The sequence below is a fragment of the Callithrix jacchus genome, chromosome 7, assembly GCF_049354715.1.
Source record: "Callithrix jacchus isolate 240 chromosome 7, calJac240_pri, whole genome shotgun sequence".
In the NCBI taxonomy this organism is placed as follows: Eukaryota; Metazoa; Chordata; class Mammalia; order Primates; family Cebidae; genus Callithrix; species Callithrix jacchus.
This window is the reverse complement of record NC_133508.1, coordinates 44117523-44138382: the sequence shown is the minus strand read 5'-3', so window position 1 is coordinate 44138382 and position 20860 is coordinate 44117523. Positions and strand designations below refer to the sequence as shown.

The following is a 20860-nucleotide window of genomic DNA, read 5'->3' as shown; positions in this document are numbered from 1 at the left end:
AGAACCACTAGAACCCAGTTGGCAGAGGTTGCAGTGAGCCAAGATCGTGCCGTTGCACTCCAGCTTGGGGGTCAGAGTTAGACTCCATCTCTTAAAAAAAAAAAGCCAGGCACAGTGGCTCACATCTGTCATCCCAGCACTTTGGGAGGCCGAGGTGGGCGGATCACCTAAGGTCTGGAGTTTGAGACCAGCCTGGCCAACATGGTAAAACCCTGTCTCTACTAAAAAAAAAAAAAAAAAAAAAGTACAAAAAAATTAGCTGGACGTGGTGTTGTGCGCTTATAATCTCAGCTCCTCAGGAAGCTGAGGCAGGAGAATCGCTTGAGCTCAACAGGCAGAGGTGGCGGTGAGCCGAGATCACACCGCTGCAATCCAGCCTGGGTGACAGAGCGAGACTCTGTGTCAAAAGAAAATAAAAGCCTAATTTCATCTTGGCCAGCAGTTTAACTTAGAAATGGCATAGTGGTTCTCAGGGTTCTCTGAAACAGGAGAGATCCTCACTCGGACCCGGGAAAGAAAGCCACTTCAGCCCCTGGGCGAAAGGCAGGTGGGGGAGGGAAGGGGGAGGCTGCAGAGGGACCTTCCTGAATGAGAAAGGGCTCCCTTTGTGCCTGCCTCCAAAGCTCCTAGAACAAAACACATTCAAATGCTTATTTACTAGAAAAGGCCAGCAAGGCATCACAGGCAAAGCAGTCTCCCTCTCTTTCCTATGTGTTTGTAGGTGTGTTGTCCCTAAGCATGGAGGGCTGGGTGCACAGTAGGTCTGTTTGATCAGATTGCTTTCCTCTGGGGCGGGAAAGCAGGTCCCTTCGTGGAGTCAGCGTGTGTCTGTGCATCTCTGAGTGCATGTTTCCCTGTGTCTGTGTGCATGTGACTTTGTTTCTCTGGTTTTATGCTCTTGTGTACTTAGATCTGCTTACTCTCCTTTCTCCTCCATCACTGCTCTGTGAATCCTGGGCCCTGACACATTCAGCAGCTCCAGCAACTTCTGAAAATTCTCCTTCCCTGAACCGGCCCGACCTGGGAGAAGACTGCCCCTGCTTTCTTTCTCCCTTCTCCAAAATGGAAGCTGATGAAGAGGGAGGGCCCAAGGGGAGGTGATGGGCAGAGGAGGGAGCACTGCTCTGGTTTTCCAGTCTGGTTACACATTACTCTACACCCTCGTATGGCAACAGGCCCTGGGGGTAAATCAAGGCCGTTATACATTAAGGAGAGCAAATGCCAAGAGCCAGGGGAGGGCTTCCAGGCAGAGTGGTTTTTGATCTCAGGACCAGCTCACTTCCAGGGGTGAAGTTTCGATGAGTGCCCTCTGGTGGTCCTGAGGTGTCCTGGTGCAGAGGGAGAGGTCCCAAGTCTGGGGGAGACCACGGGAAACTGGTGGCAGTCACAGGTGCTCTTAGCTCCCAGGAACATTCACGCCCAGGCCTCCTTCCCATGTGGCACTGCAGCTGGGGGACTCTGATTTTTAAAACATTAAATCTCGACAGCCACAGTGGCTCACTGCTGGGAGGCCGAGGCAGGCGGATCATCTGAGGTCGCGAGTTTGAGACAAGCCTGATCGAGGTGGAGAAATCCCATCTCTACTAAAAATACAAAATTAGCCAGGCATGGTGGTGCATGCCTGTAATCCCAACTACTCAGGAGGCTGAGGTGAGAGAATGCCTTGAACCTGGGAATCCGGGGTTGCGGTGAGCCAAGATTTCGCCACTGCACTCCAGCCTGGGCAACAAGAGCAAAACTCCATCTCAAAAAACAAACAGACAAAAAAAAAACCCATTAAATCTCTTGTCAATTCCCAACCAACAAATTTAGCAAGTTTTCTGAGCATTGTTGCATTTTTTTTTTTTTTTTTTGAGATGGAGTTTCGCTCTTGTTACCCAGGCTGGAGTGCAATGGCGCGATCTCGGCTCACCGCAACCTCCGCCTTCTGGGTTCAAGCAACTCTCCTGCCTCAGCCTCCCGAGTAGCTGGGACTACAGGTGTGCACCACTATGCCCAGCTAATTTTTGTATTTTTAGTAGAGACCTCGTTGACCAGGATGGTCTCAATCTCTTGACCTCGTGATCCACCCGCCTCGGCCTCCCAAAGTGCTGGGATTATAGGCATGAGCCACCGTGCCCGGCCTGAGCACTGTTTAAACACAGTACTGGAGCCAGGGACAGTGGTGTATGCTTATAGTCCCAGCGACTCGAGAGCCTGAGGCAGGAGGATAGTCTGAGCCCAGGAATTTGAGGCTGCAGTGAGCTATGATCTCGACACTGCATTCCAGCCTGGGCAACAGTGAGGCCCTATCTAAAAAAAATAAATTAACAAAGTAAAATGGGCCAGGTGTGGTGACTCATGCCTGTAATCCCAGCACTTTGGGAGGCCAAGGTGGGTGGAGCACCTGAGGTCAGAGGTTCGAGACCAGCCTGGACAACATCGTGAAACCCTGTATCTACTAAAAATACAAAAAAAATTAGCCAGATGTGGTGGTGGTGCATGTCTGTAGTCCCACTACTCAGTAAGCTGAGGCAGGGGAATGCCTTGAACCTGGGAGGTGGAGGTTGCAGTGAGCTGAGATCACTCTATTGCACTCCAGCCTGGCAACAGAATGAGACTTTGTCTCAAAAAATAAAAATAGGCTGGGCGCGGTGGCTCACACCTGTAATCCCAGCACTTTGGGAGGCCGAGGCAGGTGGATCACGAGGTCAAGAGATTGAGACCATCCTGGTCAACATGGTGAAACCCCATCTCTACTAAAAATACAAAAAATTAGCTGGGCATGGTGGCACATGCCTGTAGTCCCAGCTACTCAGGAGGCTGAGGGAGGAGAATTGCCTGAACCCAGGAGGCGGAGGTTGCTGTGAGCCGAGATCGCGCCATTTCACTCCAGCCTGGGTAACAAGAGCGAAACTCTGTCTCAATAAATAAATAAATAAATAAAAATAAAATCAAATAAAATGGTACTGGGCTTTACAGAAAAAATACCAATCTGGTGGAGGTTGCCAGATAAATCAGGTCCCCACTGTACAGGAAACAGAGGTGCATAGAATGGATTTGCCAAGGTCACAAAGCTAGGTTGCAGAGGGTGGGCTCCAATCCAGGCTCTCCATCCAGCTTCCCAGATACCAGAGCTCCTGCCAGGACCTGCAGGGACAAGAGTCGAGAGGTGAGGGGCTCAGATGCAGGGCTCACAGACTGCCTGCCTCATGCTCACTGACCCACCACTTGATGCCAGCCTCCCTGAGGGCCTGTCCCCATCCCTTCTCAGCCTTGCTCACTCTGTGCCTTTCAAACACCGAGCCCTCACTCCCTCCTTGATCTCATTTCCAATGGAGGGCAGGCTGTCCATCCCTGAGGGCCCCAAGGCCTAGCTCTGGCGACTGTTCCTTGCAGCCTCCTCGCCCTGCTGCCCTCAAGCTGAGGGCCTCCCCTGGGGTCCCTCTCTGCTCCCCATCCTTGCTTTGCTCCCGCCCCACTCCCACCCCTGTAGAGTTTATTCTGGGTTGTTCCTTCACTTATTGGCTTTTCTCCTATAGCATGGCTCTCTGAGCTACCCGAGGTTAGAGCATTTACTATTTAAAACGCAAAGAACAACTTCTGATTATAAAAGCAATGTGCACCATTGCACTCTAGCCTGGGCAACAAGAGCGAAACTCCGTCTCAAAAATAAAATAAAATAAAATAAAAATAAAAACAATGTATGGGCCAGGCGCAGTGGCTCACACCTGTAATCCCAGTACTTTGGGAGACTGAGCCTGGTGGATCACTGAGGTCAGGAGTTTGAAACTAGCCTGGCCAACGTGGCCAAAACCCATCTCTACTAAAAATACAAAAAAAGTAGGGATTATATGGTGGCAGGCTCCTATAATCCCAGCTACTTGGGAGGCTGAGACAGGAGAATTTCTTGAATCTGGGAGGCGGCACAGGTTGCAGTGAGCAGAGATCATGCCATTGCACTCCAGCCTGGGCAATAAGAGCAAAACTCTGTTTGGAAAAAAAAAAAAAGTAATCTATGTTCACCGTAGGCAGTATGGAAACTGCAAAAACACATAAAGACGATAAAAATCATCCAGAGTGCCACCACCTATAGATAGACCAGGGGTGGTGGCTCATACCTGTAATTCCAGTGCTTTGGGAGGCTGAGAGAGAAGAGGATCGCTTGGGCCCAGGAGTTACAGGCTGCCACACTCTGGCCTGGGGTACAAAGTGAGACCCTGTCTTAAAAAAAAAAAAAAAAAGTACATATATAGTTGCCAGTGTGTCATTTTGGCTTATAGCTCGATCATTTTCCCAGGCTCACCTGCCCTTTTCCCCCAAGTGAAGTCAGGATCAACCGCAAAGCTTTGCTTCCTGCTTTTTAAAAACCGAATACATTCCGAGCATTCCCACCACTGCCCAGCCTTGTTCCACAACAGGAATTTAAGCGGGCGTTGGTCCCATCGTATGCATGCCCAGGTGCCGTTGTCCAGGCCGCTTTCCAGGGACCCGCGGAAGATTCCCGCACTTGGCTGCACCTGCGCCCCAGGACGTCTGGTTTTCCAGGACCACGCGGGCCGGCAAGGGTGCGGCCGCTCTCAAACTTTTTTTTTTGAGACAGAGTCTCACTTTGTCATCCAGGCTGGAGTGCAGTGGCGCTATCTCGGCTCGCTGCGACTTCCGTCTCCCGGGTTCAAGCAATTCTCCTGCCTTAGCCTCCCAAGCAGCTGGAATTACAGGCGTGCGCCGCCACGCCCAGCTAATTTTGTGTGTGTGTGTGTGACAGAGCCTCAATCTGCCGCCCAAGCTTGAGTGCTGTGTAATTTTTGTATTTTTAGTAGAGACGGGGTTTTCCCATGTTGGCCAGGTTGGTCTCGAACTCCTGACCTCAAATATTCCGCCCACCTCAGCCTCCCAAAGTGCTGGGATTACAGGCGTGAGGCACCGCGCCCGGGTCATTTCAAACTTTAAATTGCTTCTTGGGACAGGAAACTCCTGAGTTTGGGACTACGTTTGGGTAGAGGCCGGAAGCGACTTCTCCGGTCCCTGCCCGGCGCTAACCAGTCCCAGAGCCCGACTCAGAGCCGGGCTGATCCCAAGGGGCGGGGCGGGGCGGGGCGGGGCGGGGCGGGGCGCTCCCGCCAAATTCGGGCCACCGACCCGGCCGACTGGAGTTCTCGCGAGAACTGGCAGGCGGCGCGCGGCTCCGGGCAGCTGCCCTTCCCAGGCCGGCGTCGGCAGCGCTGTGCGCAGGCGCGGCCGGCGGGTTTCCCCGGGCTACAGCCGGCGCCGCTGCCCGCTCGTTAGCCGCCTTGCGCCATGGCGGGCTGCGCGGCGCGGGCTCCGCCGGGCTCCGAGGCGCGTCTCAGCCTCGCCACCTTCCTGCTAGGCGCCTCGGTGCTCGCGCTGCCGCTACTTACGCGCGCCGGCCTGCAGGGCCGCACCGGGCTGGCGCTCTACGTGGCGGGGCTCAACGCGCTGCTGCTGCTGCTCTATCGGCCGCCGCGCTACCAGGTGCAGGCCGGCGAGGGCCGGCGGGGCAGGTGGGGCGGGTGGGGGTCGCTCTGCGCTGCGCGTGATCGCCTTTCTCCCCGGGTCCGCAGCGGCCTCCCACGCGCGCGCTTTTCATCCGCGAGTTCAGGTCGCAGGAGGGGACCCTGCCTCTCCGGGCTCGGGCGCCCTGCACCCAGGGTGTGGGTGTTAAATTGCAGCTCGTGCAGCTCAGCAAGTGCGCGTGGGGTGAGAGTGAGCGAGCCCGTGAGTGCCTTTATGTAACTTAAGGTGCGGAGACCTACCTGCTGCCCCGTCTCAGGTCAAAGGCCCCGCAGTGACGTGGGTGGGGCTGGGCGCACAGGCCCGGGTGCCCTGACCTCATAAACTAGGCTTAAGCTGTTTTCCTACAGCCCTGAAGAATAATCGCGAATAATAATAATAATGGCAGCTAAAATTTAGGTAGCAGTTAGTCTTAAGTGTTTTTCATAATCCTTTCCGCAGTCCTGAAAGGTAGGTACTGTTATCTCCTGGGTGTAGATGGGGAAAGAAAGCCCAGAGAGGTTAATTTGCTGGGAGGCCACACAGCCAGAGAGGGGAGGGTGTAGAATTTGAACTCAGGTCGCCCGCTTCTGCCTCTCAACCTCAGCAAATCGGCCCTGTTTGCTTGCCGGTGGCCTGCCTATCCCGGGGAGGTCAGTAGCCCAGATCTGTACTCCGAGGACTGCGGGTGACAGCTTCTCTTGGGTCCCTTGCAGATCGCCATCCGAGCTTGTTTTCTGGGCTTTGTGTTCGGCTGCGGTGTGCTGCTAAGTGTTAGCCAGTCGTCTTGGACTCACTTTGGCTGGTAAGAAGTCCTTCGGGAATACCGGTTTTCAGGCGAGGGTGGACATATCAGAGGGTCAGGAGTGGCATTTCCTCATCCCTGTCTCATCTGTGACCGGCAGAAGGCTGTTCAGGGTTCTCTGGACATGAAGTCTCCTGGCTGCCCCCTACTTGCTCACATTTCAGCCCTTGTGATTTCGTGCCTGTGGGTTGATTCTGTATCAGGCAGAAACAGTTCTCCCTGGCACCCCCAAAGGTGCTGTCATCCGCAGCTGTGGTGACAGCATTCAGTAATGTGACCAGCCCTTCCCGGAAGGGGTGCTGGTCCTCGGTGGTGGGCAGGGGTAGGGCTCTGGCTTGTCTTCATAGGCCTTTTTCATCTCTAATTTCTATTAGGTCACATCTAGTGCATCCCCACAGCCATTGTAGGATTTTTCCCTACACTATGATTTCAGTCCCTTGAGCCTTCTAGTCTGACCTGGATATGAACCAGTGGCTTCAAGGTAAAAAGTTTTATCTCCTCTTATCAATATTTTGAGCCATCTAATCCTTCTTTGATGGAATTATTTCAGTTTTGTTAAATTTTGTATCCGACATACATCACTCCTTTATGTTGCTATCTCCCTCTTTCATGTTTTTTTTTTGTGTGTAGTGTCATTTTTAAAGGACGGAAGGATCCATAATGCCTCCATGACCTGTGGGTTGGTTTTGCCTGTGACATTCAAAAACAGTGCCTTGCCAGGTGCGGTGGCTCACGCCTGTCATCCCAGCACTTTGGGAGGCTGATGCGGGCGGATCACGAGGTCAGGAGTTCAAGACCGGCCTGGCCAACATAGTGAAACTACATCTCTACTAAAAATACAAAAATTAGCCAGGCGTGGTGGCGGGCGCCTGTAGTCCTAGCTACTTGGGAGGCTGAAGCAGGAGAATCACTTGAACCTGGGAGGCGGAGGTTTCAGTGAGCCGAGATTGCACCACTGCACTCCAGCCTGGATGACACAGTGAGACTCTGTCTCAAAAATCAAAACAAAACAAAAACAGTCTGTTAAAAACTCCACTTTCCTAAAACCTGAGGTAGTAGATGCTGCAGATGGGTGCCTGTGTCCACTCTCAGACAGGTGAGAACAGGGCCTCAGAGAATTAGGGACAGCTCAGGAGACCCACATCTGTACTTATGGCTAACTTGGTTCTCTTATCCCAACTTAATTCTCTTTTTATCTTTAAATAGGTACATGTGCTCCCTGTCATTGTTCCATTATTCTGAATACTTGGTGACAGCAGTCAATAATCCCAAAAGTCTGTCCTTGGATTCCTTTCTCCTGAATCACAGTCTGGAGTATACAGTCGCTGCTCTTTCTTCTTGGATAGAGTTCACACTTGAAAACATTTTTTGGCCAGGTTCGTGTGCCTTATGTTCCCCATCTGGAAGGGAGAAGGGAGGCTCCCATTCAGGTTGAGGACAGTGACATTGATTCACCTTTCAGGTCTAATCTCCCCCAAGTGATTTTCCTCAGACCTCTATCCTCACTAAGCTATTTATAAAGGATGAGCTCTGCTCATGAATTCTCCTTCTGGATTTTGACTCGAGGACGTCTTGACCTTTTGCTTTAAAGCTTGCATCACGTAGCACACCATCTAATGGGAAGTCACAGCCTCGGGTAGTTGTGATTCTAATTTTACAGTCAGATATTTGCATCTATTCACTTTCTGTGACTTTAGACATTTCATGTAAGAGTTTATTAACAAGACAAGGTGCGGTGGCTCATGCCTGTAATTCTATCACTTTGGTAGGGTGAAGCAAGTGGATCACATGAGGTGCAGGTGGATCACATGAGGTGAGGAATTTGAGGCCAGCCTGACAAGCATGGTGAAACCCAGTCTGTACTAAAAATACAAAGTTAGCTGGGCATGGTGGCGCATGCCTGTAATCTTAGCTACTTGGGAGGCTGAGGCAGGAGAATTGCTTGAACCCAGGAGGTGGAGGTTGCAGTGAGCCGAGATCATGCCATTGTACTGCAGCCTGGGCAATGAGAGTGAGACTCCATCTCAAAAAAAAATAAATAAGGCAGGCACAAGCCCAGTAGTTCACACCTGTAGTCCCAAAACTTTGGGAGGCTGAGGCAGGCGGATCATGAGGTCAGGAGATCGAGATCATCCTAACATGGTGAAAACGCCATCTCTACTAAAAAAGGACAAAAAATTAGCCAAGTAAGGTGGTGGGAATCTGTAGTCCCAGCTACTTGGGAGGCTGAGGCAGAATTGCTTGAACCAGGGAGGCGGAAGTTGAAGTGAGCTGAGATTGTGCCTCTGCACTCCAGCCTGGGTGACAGAGCAAGACTAAATTGAATGTCCCACAGCCAATGAAATGAACTACATGTGGCTTTTAGGATTCAGGGTGGAAACCTTGGACCCTTCTTTGCTTCTCTTAGCTGTGCTTGTCCCCAAATGAAGGACTGAGCATGTGCCTGGGGGCTGTGAACCAGAGATCCCATCAGCTGTAGCAGGAGAGCATCTCTTTACTATCATACTCTTATTGGCTTGTTGGCATTTTAAAGTAAACCGATGAACAGCACAACGTAGGGGAATATGTTTTCTTATCATGAAATTTTTTTTTTTTTGAGACGGAGTTTCCCTCTTGTTACCCAGGCTGGAGTGCAATGGCGCAATTTCGACTCACCGCAACCTCCGCCTCCTAGGTTCAAGCAATTCTCCCGCCTTAGCCTCCTGAGTAGCTGGGATTACAGACACGCGCCACCATGCCCAGCTAATTTTTTTTTTTGTATTTTTAGTAGAAATGGGGTTTCAACCATGTTGACCAGGATGGTCTTGATCTCTTGACCTGGTGATCCACCCGCCACGGCCTCCCAAAGTGCTGGGATTACAGGTTTGAGCCACCACGCCTGGCCCATCATGAAAATTTTTTTTTTTGAGACGGAGTTTCGCTCTTGTTACCCAGGCTGGAGTGCAATGGCGCGATCTCGGCTCACGGCAACCTCCGCCTCCTGGGTTCAGGCAATTCTCCTGCTTCAGCCTCCTGAGTAGCTGGGATTACAGGCATGTGCCACCATGCCCAGCTAATTTTTTGTATTTTTAGTAGAGACAGGGTTTCACCATGTTGACCAGGATGATCTCGATCTCTTGACCTCTTGATCCACCCGCCTCGGCCTCCCAAAGTGCTGGGATTACAGGCTTGAGCCACCAAGCCGGGCCTCCTATCATGAAATTTTAATGTGATGACAATGCTGATTGCCCATGAAAACATTTTCTGTTTTTTTCTATCCGGGAAAATAGGTTAATTTTCAGCAGTTCAAAGGGGAGCTCAGCAGGCCAGTGTTTCAGTCCTCGTTTGTCATCAATGTCTCTCTCCCGCAGAACTCAAGCAGATCACCTGGCTCAGCATCATGGGGCTGCTGATGGTGGTCTTTGGAGAATGTCTGAGGAAGGCGGCCATGTTTACAGCTGGCTCCAATTTCAACCATGTGGTGCAGAATGAAAAATCAGATACCCATACTCTGGTGACCAGTGGAGTATACGCCTGGTTCCGGCATCCTTCTTACGTCGGGTGGTTTTACTGGAGTATTGGAACTCAGGTATGGTATCAAATATGACCCCGCTTTCCTTTTTTTTTTTCCCTAACATTTTAAACATTGTGATATAGTTCACATACCGTAAAAGTCACCATTTCAAAGTATACGGTTAGTGGTTTTCAGTGTATTCAGGAGATTGTTGATCTCCTTTAAACAGGTACATGTTCTCCTTGGCATGTTTCAAGTGATAAAAAAAAAAGGTCAGGAGAACTAATGTAGTGATTATGGTTTTTATTATGTGCATAAAACCTGGGTACACAAACCCTTGTTGATTATTGGTGCTGTTAGCTACCTGCTATATCCCTTCATCCTGTTTCTACCTGTTTTTTTTTTTTTTTTTGAGACGGAGTCTCACTCTTGTTACCCAGGCTGGAGTTCAATGGCATGGTCTCGGCTCACTGCAACCTCCACCTCCTGGGTTCAAGCAATTCTTCTGCCTTAGCCTTCCAAGTAGCTGGGACTACAGGTGCTTGCCACCACACCCGGCTAATTTCTGCGTTTTTAGTAGACACAGGGTTTCACTGTGTTGGCCAGGCTGTTCTCAAACGCCTGATCTCATGAGCTGCCTGCCTCAGCCTCCCAAAGTGCTGTGATTACAGGTGTGAGCCACTGTGCCTGGCCGTTTTTTTTTTGTTGTTGCCGTTGTTTGTTTTTAAATTTATTTTATTTTATTTTTTGAGATGGAGTTTCGCTGTTGTTACCCAGGCTGGAGTGCAATGGCGCGATCTTGGCTCACCGCAACCTCCGCCTCCTGGGTTCAGGCAGTTCTCCAGCCTCAGCATCCTGAGTAGCTGGGACTACAGGTGCACACCACCATGCCCAGCTAATTTTTTGTATTTTTAGTAGAGACAGGGTTTCACCATGTTGACCAGGATGGTCTCGATCTCTGGACCTCGTGATCCACCTGCCTCGGCCTCCCAAAGTGCTGGGATTACAGGCTTGAGCCACCATGCCCGGCCTATTTTTATTTTTTGGTAGAGACAGGGTCTTACTATGTTGTCCAGGCTGGTCTCAAACTCTTGGCCTTAAAGTGATCCTCCCACCTCAGCCTCCCAAAATGCTAACATTATAGGCATGAGCCGCTGTGCCTGTCCCCTTCTCTGTCCCTGCAACTTGTGAATAGATCTGAAGCACCCCAGAGGGGCTGAGGACTCTGGACAGAGATGGGGCTTAGGGAAGGGAGTGCCCTTTACCACTCCTGTAGCAGTTTATCTGGTTTTCGTGAGAAATAGATATTAATGAGGCCAAGGTCATGTGTTAGTGAGCTGTGTAAGGGGCTGTGGTGGTTTGTTCTGTCTCAGGCTGAAGAAAAAGCCTTTTTGTTTTTGGAGATGTAGTTTTGCTCTGTCACCTAGGCCAGAGTGCAGCAGTGCGATCTCAGCTCACTGTACCTCTGTCTCCCAAGTAGCTGGGACTATAGGCATGAACCACCATGCCTGACTAATTTTTTATTTTTATTTTTTGTAGAGACAGGGTTTTGGAGTTGCCTAGGGTGATCTTGAACTCCTGAGCTCAAGCAGTCTGCCCTCCTAGGCCTCTCAAAGTCCTGGTGTTACAGGCTTTAGCCACTGTGCCTGACTTTTTCGGGGATACAGAGTCTTGCTGTCACCTAGGCTGGAGTGCAGTGGTTCGATCTCGGCTCACTGCAACCTTCGCCTCCCAGGTTCAAGCAATTCTCTGCCTCAGCCTCCCAAGTAGCTAGGATTACAGGCACCCACCACCACACCTGGCTACTTTTTTGTATTTTTAGTAGAGATGGGTTTTCACCATGTTGGCCAGGCTGGTCTTGAACTCCTGACCTCATAATCCACCTGCCTCAGCCTCCCAGAGTGCTCGGATTACCTGTGTGAGCCACCTCACCCAGCCCTTTTAAAAAAAGACAGATCAGGCTGGGCGCGGTGGCTCACACCTATAATCCCAGCACTTTGGGAGGCCGAGGTGGGTGGACCACGAGGTCAAGAAATCGAGACCATCCTGGTCAACAAGGTGAAACCCCATTTCTACTAAAAATACAAAAATTAGCTGGGCATGGTGGTGTGTGCCTGTAGTCCCAGCTACTCAGCAGGCTGAGGCAGGAGAATTGCTTGAACCAAGAAGGCGGAGGTTGTGGTGAGCCAAGATCGCGCCATTGCACTCTAGTCTGGGTAACAACAGCGAAACTCCGGCTCAAAAAAAAAAAAGATCAATTAGCCGGGTGTGTTAGCTCACGCCTGTAATCCCTGCACTTTGGGAGGTAGATCACTTGAGGTTAGGAGTTTGAAACTAGCCTAGCCAACATGGCAAAACCCCATCTGTACTAAAAATATAAAAATTAGCTGGGCATGGTGGCACACACCTGTAATCCCAGCTACTCAGGAGTCTGAGACATGAGAATCACTTGAACCTGGGAGGTGGAGGTTGCAGTGAGCTGAGATCATGCCGTGGCACTCCAGCCTGGGTGACAAAGCGAGACTCTGTCCCCCACCAAAAAAAAGAATTGGTTCTCTCTTTGTTGCCCATGTTGGTCTTGAACTCCTGGACTCAAGTGATCCTCCCACCTTGGCCTTCTAAAGTGCTAGGATTAGGCCAGGTGTGGTGGCTCATGCTTATAATCCCAGCTAATTGGGAGACTGAGGCACAAGAATTGCTTGAACCTGGAAGGCAGAGGTTGCAGTGAGCTGAGATCATGCCACTGCACTCCAGCCAGGGTGACACAGCAAGACTCTCCCTCGAAGAAAAAAAAAAAAGAAAAAGAAAAAGCGTTAGGATTATAGCCGCTGTGCCTGGCTGTATTTCTTATGTTTCTTTTTTCTTTTTTTTTTTTTTTGAGACAGAGTTTTGCTCTGTTGCAAGGCTGGAGTGTAGTTGCAAGCCTGGCTAATTTTGTATTTTTAGTAGAGACAGAGTTTCTTCATGTTGGTCAGGCTGATCTTGAACTCCCAACCTCAGATGATCCTCCTGCCTCAGCCTCCCAAAGTTCTGGGATTACAGGCGTGGGCTACCACACCTGGCTAATTTTTGTATTTTCAGTAGAGATGGGGTTTCACCATGTTGGTCAGGCTGGTCTCGAACTCTGGACCTCATGATCTGCCCAACTTGGCCTCCCAAAGTGCTGGGATTACAAGGGTGAGCCACTGTGCCTGGCTATTTCCTTTTTAAAATTATTATTTATTTTTTTGAGGCAGGGTCTATTACCCAGGCTGGAGTGCAATGGAATGATTATAGCTTATCACAGCCTCAATCTCGTGGGCTCGAGTGATCCTCCCACCTTAGTCTCCTAAGTAGCTGCAACTATAGGTACATGCCACTGTGCCTGGCTAATTTTTTTTTTTTTAAGACAGAGTCTCACTCTAACCCAGGCTGGAATGCAGTGGCATGATCTCTGCTTACTGTAAACTCCACCTCCCAGAGTTCCAGAATCTCAGCCTCCTGAGTGGCTAGGATTACAAGCATGCACCACCACGCCTGGCTAATTTTCTATTTTTAGTAGAGATGGGTTTCTCCATGTTTGTCAGGCTGGTCTCGATCTCCCAACCTCAGGTGATCCGCCTGCCTCAGCCTCCCAAAGTGCTGGGATTACAGGTATGAGCTACCGCGCCTGGCCAAAATTACTTATTTATGTATTAAAGATGAGGTCTCAGCTAGGCATGGTGGCTCACACCTGTAATCTCAGCACTTTGGGAGGGAGAAACCCTGTCTTTATTAAAAATAAAAAAATTAGCCAGGCGTGGTTGTGCATGCCTGTAATCCCAGCTACTTGGGAAGCTGAGGTAGGAGAATTGCTTCAACCTGGTAGGCAGAGGTTGCAGTGAGCTGAGATAACGCTGTTGCGCTCCAGCCTGGGTAACAAGAGCGAAACTGTCTCAAAAAAAAAAAAGATGAGGTCTCCCTGTGTTGCCCAGGCTAGTCTCAAACTCCTGGGCTCAAGTAGTCCTTCTGCTTCCATCTCCTGAGTAGCTGGGACTATAAGCGTATACCACCACACCCAGCTAATTTTTTTTTTTGAGACAGTCTTGCTCTTTTGCCCAGGCTTGAGTTCAGTGGTGTGATCTGTAACCTCTGCCTCCCAGGTTCAATCTATTGTCCTGCCTCAGCCTCCTGAGTAGCTGTGGCTACAGGCATGTGCCACCACACCCAGCTAATTTTTTGTATTTTTAATAGAGACAGCGTTTTATTATGTTAGGCAGGATGGTCTTTATCTCCTGACCTTGTGATCTGCCTGCCTCAGTCTCCCAAAGTGTTGGAATTACAGGTGTGAGCCACCATGCCTGGCCACACCCAGCTAATTTTTAATTTTTTTTAGAGATGGTGTCTTACGGTGTTGCCCAAGCAGATCTCGAACTCCTGGGCTCAAACAGTCCTCCCAAAATGCTGGGATTACAGGCGTGATCCTCCATGCCCAGCACCAAGCCTTATTTCCTGAAACTGTCTCTTGATGCTGTACTCTTTGTTCTAGAAAACGTTGGCCAAAGAATGTGAATAGATTTTGGAAGTCTTTGGGAAAACTCTCTGCGTCTTTGGGCAAATCCAGAGATCTCTCAGGCATCCCATCAGCAATGCATGGTCCTTGGTGACTCTCTGGTGACCCCTAATGGTATAGTTGGGGCAAATTATCACATAACATTTACTTTAAATTTTTGTTTCTGAAAATGTAAAACTCCCACGTTAACAGTCACCTTCCCTGGGAACAAATTGGTTATGACTAAATAATGTAATTTGCCATAAATGCTTGCCTACTGTATACACGTGTGCTCTAGAACTATAGCATTTTCCATACCTTTTTGCCCTAGATTTTTTGGGGGTCAAAAATCATACACACACGTGCCCCAGCATGTCTTTCCTGGAATAAGACTTACCCTTACTGTGTACAAAACACTGTTTTCTTTCTTTTTTTTTTTTTTTTTTGCGATGGAGTTTCGCTCTTGTTACCCAGGCTGGAGTGCAATGGCGCAATCTGGGCTCACCGCAACCTCTGCCTCCTGGGTTCAGGCAATCCCAGCTACTCAATCCCTGAGTAGCTGGGATTACAGGCACGCGCCACCATGCACAGCTCATTTTTTGTATTTTTAGTATAGATGGGATTTCACCATGTTGACCAGGATGGTCTCGATCTCTTGACCTCGTGATCCACCTGCCTGGGATTACAGGCTTGAGCCACCGCGCCCGGCTGCAAAACACCGTTTTCTGTCTTACTGTTTGTAATGCTGTTCATGATGCTCTAAATGGTTTCATGGCTCAGTAAGAGGCTGCAGCCTGCTGTCGAGATATCCTGCTATGGGGGTCCCCAGCAAGCTATGCCAGATGTGAGGGCACAGGCCCTGGAGTCACTGACTGGGCCAGTCCTGATTCTGCCATTCACTACTTGGCCTCCCTTTCCTCTCATGTTAAAGTGGGGGTAGCTAGACATGGTGGCACATACCTGTAGGTCCCCCCTACTTGGGAAGCTGAGGCGGGAGGGTGGCTTGGGCCAAGAGTTCAAGTCCAGCCTGGGCAATATGGACAGTGAGACCCTGTCTTTAAAAAATAAATAAATAAAAATTTAAAAAGGCAAAGTGGGGATAGTAGTGAGAATTGAACAGTGTAATGATTGTAAACAGCTTAGCAGTGCTGGAGCACAGTGAGTGCTGAATAAGAGAAGGTGTGAGAAGTCAGGATGTGAGCCTGGCTCTCCAGGTGGCTACACTGGCACCTAAAATGTATGTTTAGAAAGCATAAGTAAAATGTATGTTGGGGAAGATGCATGTCCATAGGGGACCAGTGGGCAGGAGTAGGTGAGTGCTTCCCTGAGAAGCTGGAGAATGCTTTTGACCTTGAAGGACTGTTTTGTTTTGTTTGAGAGGGAGTTTCTATCTGTTGCCCAGGCTGGACTGCAGTGGCGTTCTCAGCTCACTGCAACCTCTGGTTCCTGGGTTCAAGCAATTCTCCTGCCTCAGCCTCCCAAGTAGCTGGGATTACAGGCCACCACACCCAGCTAATTTTTCTATTTTTAGTAGAGACAGCGTTTTGCCTTGTTGGCTAGACTTGTCTCCAACTCCTGACCTCAGGTGATCCGCCCACCTTGGCCTCCCAGAGTGCTGGGATTACAGGCCTGAGCCCCTGCGCCCAGCTAGGATGTTCTTAAAAGTAGAAGAAAGGGCCAGGAGTTCGAGTTCAGCTGGGCCACATAGTGAAGCCCCATCTCTATAAAAAATAAAAAACTTAACCAGGCGTAGTGGCTCATTCTGTAGTCCTAGCTACATAGGAGGCTGAGGCAGGAGGATGGCTTGAGCCTGGGAGGTGAAGGCTGCAGTGAGCCATGATTATGCTACTGTACCCTAGCCTGGGTGACAGAGTGAGACCCTGTCTCTAAAACAAAAAAAGTGGATGAACAACCAGGTGTGATGGCTCACACTTGTAACCTCAGCCCTTAGGGAGGCCGAGGCAGGAGGGTCACTTGAGTTTAGGAGTTTGAGATGAGCCTGGACAACATGGTGAAAACCTGTCTCTACAAAAAATACAACAACCAGTTGGGCTTAGTGTCACATGCCCGTAGTCCCAGCTACTTGGGAGGTTGAGGTGGGAGGATCACTTGAGCCCAAAAGGTTAAGGCTGCAGTGAGCCATGATCATGCCACTGCACTCCACACAACAGAGTGAGACCCTGTCTTGGGGGGAAAAAAAGAGAGAGGTAAGAGGCAAACTGGGCACAGCGTGGGGAAGCGGGCAAAGTGCTGCTTTTCTGGGCTTGGAAACCCAGACTCAGGAGGTGGGGTTCAGGTACTGAGCTGAGTATGGAGGTGATCTGCTGGAAGGGGCGTTTCGGAAGCTCAGTTGGATGCTCTGTATCTCGTGCTAAGGCAGAGGCCGTGGGGGTATGAGGCAGAGGCTGGACAGCTGTGGTGTAAGCAAACGCATTTGTGTATGAGGGGTCCTGGGCAGGAAGGCAGCGTGCACAGGACCCCATGTTGGGGAACTCACACCAGGAGGTGGGGGCATTGCTGTCTCCCCTAGCTGAGGGTTGAAATCCCAGAGGTTGATCTTGTGATTTTCAGATCTGTCTCATGTAAGACGAGCAACAGAAAAGCATGTAAGAAAGGCCTGCAGCACTGGGCACTTAGGTAACAGTACTGCTCCCAGAGACCCTGACAGTCTCAGGAGGGCACAGGCAAAGAGATCCTCTGGGTATTAGAGAGAGGTGCCCGCCAAAGCACGAGATGTCATCCCATGGTCACCCTCATGACCCCGGTGTCTCCCCCTGTCAGGTGATGCTGTGTAACCCCATCTGCGGCGTTGGCTATGCCCTGACCGTGTGGCGATTCTTCCGTGATCGAATAGAAGAAGAAGAAATCTCACTCATTCACTTTTTTGGAGAGGAGTACCTGGAGTATAAGAAGAGGGTGCCCACGGGCCTGCCTTTCATAAAGGGGGTCAAGGCGGACCTGTGACGGGCAGTGACTCCGGCAACCATGGGTCCTCCGACCCTTTGCAGCCTGGGACAAAACTGTTTCCGGTTGGCCGCTGCAACATGGATTTTCTTAATCGTTTTATATGGCACTAGTCACTCATCTGGAATGTCCCTTGAGACCAAGCGGTCAGAAGGCCTGAGGAACCAAGGCCCCACTGGAGCAGCCTGTCCTTGTGCTGAATCAAGGTGGAATGTGGGTGAAATACCCGTAAGAGGCAAATCACAGCAATACTCCACAGCGCCCTCCAGAGTGACCTGGGAGAACCGAGGCCACACGCCACTGCCCCCGAGGACAGAGTGTAAGTAAAGAAAGGATAACTAGGACTCCCTAGGAGAGATAGACTCTGTCCTCAGCAACACTTCCACAGCAGAAAGGGGTAGTGGGTACCCTGCTTATCAGCATTAAAAATGCATTTACAAGCTTTTATTTAACCGAAAAACAAACCGCTTTAACCTCTTTATTTCTGTCCCTACTGCATGAACATCTAGACAGTTTTAAAGATACTTCCTCATAAGATGCTTTGGCCCTTCATCTATTTAATCGTAGCTACATATCTATTTTTATAAGTAGCAGTACACCTTCCAAGGGGACTCAACTTTTATCCTGCAGCAAGTAAGCCTAGATACCTCCATATGATTTGGCCGAGTGGCTTTGTGTGACCATGGCCCCGGCCAGCTTTCCTGGGGGTCCTGGCTCCTGTTGTCAGTGACAGGCAGCTCAAAGGAGCGTCCGTTTCTCTTGATCCAAGAAGTGCTTACCAAATGCCTGCTCTGTGCATGGCGTTAAACACTGGGAAGTGCTGCTCTCCATTCATTTGGGATTTGATTCTCATTTTACCATAGCTTATATTCTCAATTTAAATGTAAATCTCAGAACTCTTGTTTTCTGTGTTCTGTTCTCAAAATTACATTGTCCCTCATGTCATTTCAAACTGTTTTCCCAAGGGGTTTAAGCATATACAACGACAAATCCAAGCAGATTGACTCTCAAAAAGAATCTTCAATAGTGCAGATAGTCCCAGCCAAGATTCAGTCAATACGTTTGTTTTGCAAGTTTGGAAGAGCAGTTGGCTTTGAGTCACACATTGAAGCTTTAAGAGGTGAGACGCTGGCTTCATTCTGGACAAGACAGAAACTTGGCCTCAGTGTGAGATCCTGCCACGTAGTGTTGCGGTGGCCTGATGAAGTGTGAATGTGAAGGCGGTGTCGGCGCGGGTCCAGAGCACCACTCTGTCGCCCCACCGCGCAGCTTGTGAGGAGCCACTAAACCTTTCCGTGCCTAGACCTCCCCATCTGTGGAATGGGGTCAATACCACCTACCTCACAGGGGTGTTGTGAGGACTGAGAGTAACAATGTCAAATGTGTGTAGTACTCAGATGCAGGGGTGACATCAATGAAATCTGTACTGTATAAAAGCTACACAAACATGGGCAGACATTTGGTTAATTGTGCCAGATACCTAAAATGTATGTTCGGAAAAGCATTTTATCAGCTAAGAAATATGATTTATTTCTAGATTTCATGGCTTAATGAATTTTTTCATTGTTATATATACCAAAGAGGCTTACGGGTTCATCAATTACTAGGGTGACACCTGCTGGTTTGAAAATCAGACAGACTTGCCCGCTGGCCCTCAAAACGGGCGTGCGGTGGGACTCTAGCCAAGGCGGTGGCCGAGCCATCAGTAGAATCTCTGGAGTGAAGGATCCCCGGTGGGACATCACCTGGCACTCACTCTGTTTGGGAGCTTGAATCGGTTCTAAACTTGTCCTTCAGACCATTTGCCTAGGGCAGCAAATTCCATTTCCTAGAACTGCAAACTGGGAGAGGATGGAGTTAGATGCTGGCAGCCTGCCCCAGCTCTTTGAGGGAAAGTTCTTTCCCCTGTATCTAAGTAGCATGGGGCCCAGCCTCCATTCCCATTGGGAGCCATGAAGTTTTCTTGTTGATAGGTCTGGGGCAGCTGTTGGCAGCCCCTGGCCTTGTGGATGGTAAGACTGATAGTGTTGGCATTTGATACCATCCTCCATCTGCCAGAGGCCAGAAAGCCCACCTTCACGCCAGGCCCATCAGCTGGAAGGAACCCAGGAGGCCGGTCTTAGGGTTTCACAGTGAAATGCTGCCTGACACCAGGGGAAACTTGACATTGTAGCCTGCTTTAAAGAGGAATTCCAGGGGTGGGGATGGTGAGAGAACATTCCCACCCTCCTTATAATCCCAGGGCAGAAGTCAGCAATTGCTTAGGGATAAAAGATCCCTTGAGGGCAGGATTTGGTAAATGATTGACTTCTTTTTAGTTCCATGATCTGGAGATTATTTTTAGCTTTATAAATTCAGCAGTGGCGGGGCCTGCTGCAGAGAATCAGGTTAATGAGGTAAAGGCTTTTCTGAATATTTGCTGCCAAGTCCGCGTCACCAAGTTTCTCATTTAAAAAGCTGTCAAGAGATTTATTTTTTCATTGCAGGTTTTAAAGTGGAGATTCTTTTTTTTTTTTTTTTTTTGAGACGGAGTTTTGCTTTTGTTACCCAGGCTGGAGTGCAATGGCACGATCTCGGCTCACTGCAATCTCCGCCTCCTGGGTTCAGGCAATTCTCCTGCCTCAGCCTCCTGAGTAGCTGGGATTACAGGCACGCGCCACCATGCCCAGCTAATTTTTTGTATTTTTAGTAGAGACGGGGTTTCACCATGTTGACCAGGATGGTCTCGATCTCTTGACCTCGTGATCCACCCGCCTTGGCCTCCCAAAATGCTGGGATTACAGGTGTGAGCCACCGCGCCCGACCAAAGTGGAGATTCTTAAATGGAAAATAGGTACTGCCCAGAACAAAGCTACTTGGAAACAGCATAAAGTGAAGCCTTTCGTGAGGGCTTGCAGGCTGCTGCTGAGTGGCAGTTTACAGAAGTTGTGGGGTGAGCCTCTTAGCAGGACAGAAAACAAGGCAGTGGCCCACCTGCAACCCCTTGCTAGTGCGAGCTGCTCCTTAAGCCTAAAAAGTAGGCTTTACTCATCCCTTCTGTTTATATACCAACCCGGGGGGTCGATTTGACAGGGAAACGTTCCTGAACCAGGAAGTTGCATTAACCGATCAGGCTTAGTAAGATCTCGGCCACAGCTGGCTGCTAGCAGTCCCCCCACGACGGACACAGCACACCACTGTCCCTTCGCTGCACTTTCTTCCTGCCTTAGGTAGTTGGGCTTGCCCACCATAGTTTGCTTTTGTAGTGGTTTGGCAAGGTTAGAAGACCTGGACCTCTCTGTCGTGGTGGGAAGTGCTTATTCTCTGGGCGCCTGCTGCAGAAGACATGGCATCTGAATGGGTTTCGAAGACCCGGCCATCTGCAGTAGAGGCGGTCTGTCCCGTTGCAAGGAGAGGAACTTCATGGAGTAATTATTCTACTCTTCTTTTTACAGACACAAATGTTTATTTAAATATTCTAAATTGGATTTTCTTTCACAGATAATGATTATTCTTTCCAGTTCTTAAATAAATAAAACTGCACTTGATTTCACTCTGAGCCATGGTGTGATTGTATGGGATGCAGAAACTCGGAGGTCATGTCACTCCTGGGGAA

At 49.7% G+C, this 20860-nt stretch overlaps 1 protein-coding gene and 1 long non-coding RNA gene across 2 annotated transcripts; one reads left to right on the top strand and one right to left on the bottom strand.

The window, feature by feature from the left end:
• Positions 1-637: 637 nt before the first annotated feature.
• LOC108592496 (uncharacterized) lies at positions 638-5649 on the bottom strand. Its single transcript, XR_004745693.3, has 4 exons — positions 5382-5649; positions 4101-4199; positions 2971-3129; positions 638-1744 (listed from the first exon to the last, which is right to left on the bottom strand). It is a non-coding gene; the product is annotated as an uncharacterized LOC108592496 (long non-coding RNA).
• Positions 5132-20797, top strand: ICMT (isoprenylcysteine carboxyl methyltransferase). The gene is made up of 5 exons (XM_002750230.6): positions 5132-5475; positions 6210-6298; positions 7505-7674; positions 9649-9866; positions 17083-20797. The coding sequence occupies exons 1-5, from the start codon at positions 5281-5283 to the stop codon at positions 17263-17265; spliced, it is 855 nt and encodes a 284-aa protein (XP_002750276.1). The 5' UTR covers positions 5132-5280; the 3' UTR covers positions 17266-20797.
• Positions 20798-20860: the final 63 nt, after the last annotated feature.

Coding starts and splice junctions, on each gene's coding strand:
- ICMT (XM_002750230.6), top strand. CDS start 5,281: ATGGCGGGCTGCGCGGCGCGGGCTCCGCCGGGCTCCGAGGCGCGTCTC. Junction 5,476..6,209: donor ATCGGCCGCCGCGCTACCAG/GTGCAGGCCGGC, acceptor GGTCCCTTGCAG/ATCGCCATCCGAGCTTGTTT. Junction 9,867..17,082: donor ACTGGAGTATTGGAACTCAG/GTATGGTATCAA, acceptor TCCCCCTGTCAG/GTGATGCTGTGTAACCCCAT.